Raw genomic sequence first — 6,870 nt, forward strand, 5'->3', positions numbered from 1 at the left:
GAGCAGTTTGAAAATTAAACAATTTTTTCACAGATGATTTGCATCTTTCTACTCACTTATCAGATTTGTTCTTTACATTTTAGTCAGTCGCAAATGGCTCATCTTTGGTGTTAAATGACTCGCAGAAATAAATTAGAATACAGCCATGACAGGATAATGAATGTGCATAAAATATCCTGAGATAGGGAAATGGCAGAATGAAACAATTCAATGCAGCACAATCTGGATTTCGAATGACAACAATCTGTCAATCTGACAAAAATGGCCTCATTAGTTTTAAAGTAATCGTGTTCAAACTGACAAAGAAAGTGAGAGGAAAAACGTAACCTCTTAGCTGACTTAATAAGGTATCTGGGTCAGATCGCTGGAGGAAATCTTCTAGGGTGCATCTACAAAATTGATGTGGATTTGAAGGAGGGTTCGTTAGCATACGATGTATTCTGACTTAGTGCAAAGAAAAAAAAAAGAATGGGTTATGAAGTGATTTTTTAGCCAATCCAGCCACAATCAACAGCACCTACACTGGACTGTACACGGAATTGGCTCCTAACGAGTTATTCAAGTCCAAATCTGGCGTTAAAATGTTATATCCAATAAAAAAAAATGACAGCTGGGCAGAACAAAGGCACACATGAAGGCGCAACAGCTTCATAAACCTCCTGCTGCACTTTCAGACGAGATCAAACAACGGAAAGGACACGAGGGAAGGATGACAACCACCTTTAGATTTATCTCACCTTTGCTGAAACTACAGCGCAGGAACAAAAAAAATGAGGTGGCGTCCAACTTTGGGCACCTCGAGTGTGTCGTGAACATCAGAGACCAAATATAATGTTGCTCCCGGACCTCCTGCAGATTTCTCATAAAGCCTTTATGGCTTTAATGCAAATCCAAATGCTTCCAAATGCAGTGGAGATGCAAGGAGCCTATTTTGCTTCAGGTCAGGAGGCGCAAGAAAATCAATAATTCATACAGTATATCCTGCTCCAGCCTTTAACACAGCGTGTGCAAGAGGATGTGGCACCACAAAAAATTGCTTCTGTTTGTTTTTTTTTGTTTGTTTGTTTTTTCTGATAGTAAAACATGTTTGGGAAATCAGGTTACCCAAGCTGGTTGACCCACAGTTCTGTGGCTGTGCAAGTAGATATGACCCTGCTCAAAGTTAATTTACATCAGACACAGCTTGTTTTAGAGATCTGTGACATGTGTCCATGTCTGTCTTTACTGTAGATTCCTTCCTGATAAATCCATAAGGCCTCAGAAAGAGATGCATATGGCCATAACTGAATGTGCCAGTGCATCTATTGTAAATGTCACACACAGGATATGGTGGTCATGAAGGGCAAAATAACATAGGAAGTCAAAGGAGAGTTCAGTTACACTTAAAGCAAACTGCCCTACAAAGTGATCCAAAACTCTAATCTGTAATGTGCTAGTCAGTAATGTAAGACTGGATCTCAATTCATACTAGGTTTATGACCAAAATCTGATTATTATTTATTTATGACACTACCTTCTAATTTGACATAGACCTCAGACAATAGGTCATATCTTGCCCATTTCCACATGGTAGCAAGCATATAGCGCAAGGGCACTGAGGGTGTATCCGCCTCTTTATTAATGACATAACACATAATCTGGGAGGAACTGCATTTTGTCTTAATTAATTAAGGAAGTGTTTCTTGCTAAACGTGTTAAACCAGACTGTCATTAGCAGAGTGCACAAGCAACTGATGCACAGCTATTCATATGGTGCATGCAAGAGGTTTTCTGGCAAGTTAGTGCACCTACGTGTGTGTGTGTATATATATATATATATATATATATATATATATATATATATATATATATATATATATACACACACACAAAATTCAGTTTTATTTGTATAAGTAGCGTGTAATGCATATCTGAATATTGCATCTTATCACCTTTAAGTTACTTATGATGTGGTTTTTGTTGATCTATGGTTTCCATCATTTTCCGTCGCCTCGTGTTAGCAATAAAACTAACAAGCAATTTAAAGATCACATAGCGCGGGATGTTACAGTAACTGCGTCAGTTTGAAACTAGCTGGCTATGCAGTTTGCCAGGTGGAAAACAAAGTCCCTAGACACAGTCGTTCTCAAACCTGTGACTGAGTGTAGCGAGCAGCTATTCGTTTCCGTTTAAAGCGACCGGCAGAGAAACGGATTGTTCACTGAAGCTAGATTTTACACTTGCGGTGCAACGATGCCGACTGCGACTGAAGCAGAGAACCGAATTATGGGTGACTAAACGAAGCAGACTGTGCTTTCCGCTGCGCGCCAAAAGTAACGATGCAGACTGAGGTTAATTTTTCCATTAAATATATAGAAAAAAGTGAATTTCAGGGAGCAGGAAGCTAAAGTAATTGTTTCTACGATAAAACAGCAATAAATGTTGTTTCCACTCCAGACATCTTCTACATTTTCTGGTATTGGTGTACACTGCTGCCCCCAGTGGTGGTGTAGAAGTATAACAATACTATATACAACCCCTTTAATAAGCAAACCGCTACCATGTGCCAATTTTTATACTTCAACCTCCATTTATTTGAACTAAAGGCGAGATGAGGGTTAAATCCACTCAACTTAAATACAAAAATAAGGGACTCAAATCGACATATGAATACAATTTACACACACATCCGGTGCCGTGGGAGCAGGATGACAGCATTGGGAATATTCTCGATATGGCAAAAAGAGGAGCCTCAAGGAGCCAAATGTTTGTGTTTGTTTGTTTGTTTTTGTTTAGGCAACTGCGTTGACTGCCGTTAAATCTGCCGGTTCACGTCTGGATTCGTGTCGTGGTCAGTCCCAGTCGGTCTTAAAGCTTTTTTTAAAAACAAACAAAAAAAAAAAACAAATAGAAGGGAGACTTTTACCCCAGAGTCATCCCCATCTTCCCCTACATCCATCATCCCGGAACCAAGGAGAACCATGTGCGCTATGTGGGCGTGGTCAAGGATGTGGCGTTGCCAGGGTGATGGGTTTTGCACAAATCTGAAGGGGCGTTGTCTTGATTTGTATGGCCGTGCGCGCGCCAGGTCCTTCTCGTGACGCGCGCGCGGGGGGTGGGGTGGTTCCAAAAAAAAAAAAAAAAAAAAAATCAAACAGGTCCTTTATGCGTGTGCTTGTCTGCGTTGTGTACGTGTGCGTCACGAAGAGGGGTATCCACGCGGAATTCCTGATCAGTCCTCGCTCCCGTTCACCAGCTCTTTGAGAATTCCACTGGCGTCCACTCGCCTCCTCTCGCGGATCATGTCCTCCAGGCTACGAAAGACCAGCGTGTGCACGCCACTGCCGGACACGTGCACCTTGAGGAAATACTGCTGCTCCGCCGAGTGCGCCTCTCCCCCGGCTTTGAATTCCCGTTTGCCAAAGCGGCACCACGCGGCGAAACTTTCCGAGTTGGTCCAGCATATGTCCTCGCTGCTCAGGCCCAAATGTCCCACCGCATTCTGCATCACCAGGTCGGGCGGGAGCGGCCGGTACCGGTACCGATTGTTCACTATCCTCCCGTGTCGACCGCCGCTGATCTCAAACAGGCTGTCCTTGCGGATCTCGCCCTTGTGCAGGTGGATCACCTGGTCGGCCTGCTCGTAGATGGCCCAGTGGGGGGGCTGCGCGGTGCCGACCAGCTCCAGCAGGTCGCCCTGTTTGCACATAGTCAGCAAAGTTTTGGCCGTGTATGCGTTCAGGTCCTCGTTTTCCTGCAGCTTGGAGAAGATGCATTCCTGCGCGCAGAACGCGGAGTACTCCACCTCGCTGACCGAGAAGGGCCCCTCCTCGGCCGTGCTGTGGTCCTTGGTGAAGCCGCAGTCGGACGGAGTGCGGTCGTCCACCTCCTCCTCTTCGTCAGAGAAGAAGTAGGCGACCCCGACGCGTAGCTCGTCCTTCTCCAGCCCGGACGGATCCCCCGTGGGCAGCTCGCTGTAGTTGAGGTGGGTGATCCGATCCAGTTGATTTCCCATCAATGACCTGGCAAGGCAGAGGCATGGACTGCAGTGTCTGAGAGGGACGGCGAAGGAGAGAAAAAAGGAGCGGGAGAGACAGTTAAATATTTTCCACCTGCCACAGTTCCGCGCGCATTACGCACGGATCTTTAACTGCGCTGCAATCAGTTTGCTTCAATCTGACAAACACTTCTCTCAACAGAGCCGAACCATCAGTGATCCGCTGCGCCCCTTCACGCGTAACAGTCAATCATTAATTCCAGAAGACTGCAGAAATGCCTCAAAGCGCGACACGCGCGTAAAGGCCATGCTGGTGGTTTTTACAATGAGAAGAAACTGTGAAACCAAAATACCTGTGCGCTCCCCGGGCGAATGGCTAAATATCCATGGGGTCCATCAGTGCTCCGGGCGGTCCGCCCCCACCTCTGCTACTCTTTCTTCTCGCGCACGGGAGTCTCCAACACTCGTGTTTCTTCGGCGCCTTCAGCGCCAGCATCCTTTAAGTACCACGGAGAGCTCCGCCTCGATCTGCGCGCTCCGCCTTCAGCGCGTTTTTGGCCAATAGCAACGCGCAAAGGCGTGCGCCCGTCAACCGGATGATCCAACCAGGAGCGCGCGGGGCGGTCACACCGGTCGCGGTAAGCACGGCGTTTTGTTGTCACAGAGCTGTGGAATTCTCCACATGATCAGTGGAGTTCGAGCAGGCAGTTTGAAGGCGGAAATAACGGGCTGCATGTCTCAAGAGGAGGGCACAGTGGCGCGCCGAAGCTTTAAATCGCGTAATCGCGCAAAATGCTCCACAGCTTTTAATGCAAACTGTGGTCACAGGACGTGACGTGTAAACCCGTAAATAAAGCTGCACGGCTGCGCGCATCACATGTTCTCTTTGGGATAAAGGGAGGAGCTGTGTGCAGGTGGGCGTGTCCTGAAGAGGTAAAACGAACCACTCTTCATGGAGATGAATTACAAATGATCATGAGTTCGATGGCATTAAGCTCATTTGCAGGAAAATAAACTTTTTTTTGTGCCTGCCCCAGTGGACTTTGCCTACTGTGCAGTGCATGCTGGGATACGTGGCAGTCCTTTACTACATTCAAGAAGTGGAACAAGAGATTTTTTCTTTTAAGAGATCATTTTTAAAGCAGTTCAATTATTTGTGTTGTGAGCATTTCAACACAGCAATTTTCTGAAGAGGTTGTTTCATCTAGTGTTTCAAAAGTGACTCATTTTCCGAAACAGTTGTTTCATTTATTTTGTCAGAACATTTATTAAGCATGTCGAAACAGTGAGCATTGGATGTCACCTTTAGATTTTGAGCAAATAATGAATTAAGCTTTTGATGCAGTTGTTTCATTTTGTGTTTCAAAAGAGTGAATTGTTTTTTGAAACATTTGTTTCATTTAGTTTCTCTTAACATTTTTAAGCATTTCAAAATGGGACCATTTGATATCACCTTTTGATTTTGAGCAAATAATGACTCATGCTTTTGAAGCGGTTTCATTAGTGTTTCAATATGGTGTTGCAATTTTCTGAAACAGTTATTTCATTTAGTTTCTTGGAACATTTAAGCATTTCAAAAAAGTGGGTTATTTGATGTCACCTTTAGGTTTTGAGCAAATGATGACTCATGCTTTTGAAGCAGTTTTATTTGTGTATTTAAAGAGTGAATCATTATCTGAAACAATTATTTCATTTATTATTAAGCATTCCAAAACGGGCCCATTTGATATCACCTTTTGGTTTTGAGCAAATAACGACTCATGGTTTTGAAGCAGATTCATTTAGTGTTTCAAAATTGTGTAGTCATTTTCTGAAGCAACTGTGATTAAATTTGCGACTCATTCTTTTGGTAGCTTTTGCTTCATTTCGTATTTGGAGTGTTTAAGTTACTGAGTTATTTTTTAAAGCAGTTGTTTAATTTAGTGTCCCAAAACCATGAATCATTTTCTGAAGTTATTGTTCTTATCATCAATAAAACATTTCAAGACAGTGGGTCATTTGTGGTCCTCGGGGTTTTTGAGCAAATAATGATTCATGGTTTTGAAACAGTTTCATTTTGGTTTTTCAAAAATGTGAAGTATTTTTCTGAAGAAGCAGTGCTCACCCCCACCTCCCCACAAAAGAAACTTGTTGTCACCTTTGATCAAATTGGCAATTCTTTTTTTATTATCAGTTGTTTCATTCAGTATTGTGAAACACTGAAGCTTTTTTTGGTTTTTAGCATTTTAAAGTGATGACATGTTTGCTGAATTAAGGAAAACCCCTGAAGCCCACATGTCATGTGAATAATCATTTGAGCAGTTGTTACATTCATTGTTTTGAGCAATTCACACCACTGAATCACATTTCAAAACAACTGTTTCACTTTATGTTCTGAGTATTTAAATGACTGTATTGTTATTATTATTATTAAAGCAGTTATTTTATTTAGTGGTTCAAAACACTGAACAGTTTTCAAAAAAAAAAAAAAAAATCTTTAGGTTCTTAGGACATTTTGAATCAGTGAATTATTAACCCAGTCACACATCAGATGTCACATTTGTAGAGTTTGGAGCATTTTGAAACCATGAACACATTTTCAAGCAGTAGTAGTATTTTGCGTTTTCAGCGTTTCATTTAATGTTTTGAGCAAATGAAATGGTGATTCATTTCACTGTTATGAAAGTTCAAAACTGCGATTCGTTCATTCGGTTCACAGTATCAAACAGCTTTCTTTTGAATAATTTATGTAATATTTCAGATGGCCACTAGCTAGCTAGTGTTTGCCATTAATCTCAATCCCAGAGCACTTGAATGTTGTGCACACGGCCCCTAACGGAAATATGCGCTGCAGCGAGTGCTCCTCCAGTTTGAGTAAAATGAAACATTGTAAAACCTTGGCCTGCAGCCTGCTT

General features: G+C 42.8%; 1 protein-coding gene across 1 annotated transcript; it reads right to left on the minus strand.

Annotated features, from left to right (window-relative positions):
- Positions 1-2,549: 2,549 nt before the first annotated feature.
- Positions 2,550-4,525, minus strand: lratd1 (LRAT domain containing 1). The gene is made up of 2 exons (XM_034162544.1): positions 4,330-4,525; positions 2,550-4,031 (listed from the first exon to the last, which is right to left on the minus strand). Exon 2 carries the CDS (start codon positions 3,992-3,994, stop codon positions 3,212-3,214), a length of 783 nt encoding a protein of 260 aa, XP_034018435.1. The 5' UTR covers positions 3,995-4,031; positions 4,330-4,525; the 3' UTR covers positions 2,550-3,211.
- Between the last annotated feature and the right edge of the window lie 2,345 nt (positions 4,526-6,870).

This window comes from Thalassophryne amazonica, chromosome 21 (genome assembly GCF_902500255.1).
Source record: "Thalassophryne amazonica chromosome 21, fThaAma1.1, whole genome shotgun sequence".
NCBI classification, from domain to species: domain Eukaryota; kingdom Metazoa; phylum Chordata; class Actinopteri; order Batrachoidiformes; family Batrachoididae; genus Thalassophryne; species Thalassophryne amazonica.

Coding starts and splice junctions, on each gene's coding strand:
- lratd1 (XM_034162544.1), bottom strand. CDS start 3,994: ATGGGAAATCAACTGGATCGGATCACCCACCTCAACTACAGCGAGCTG.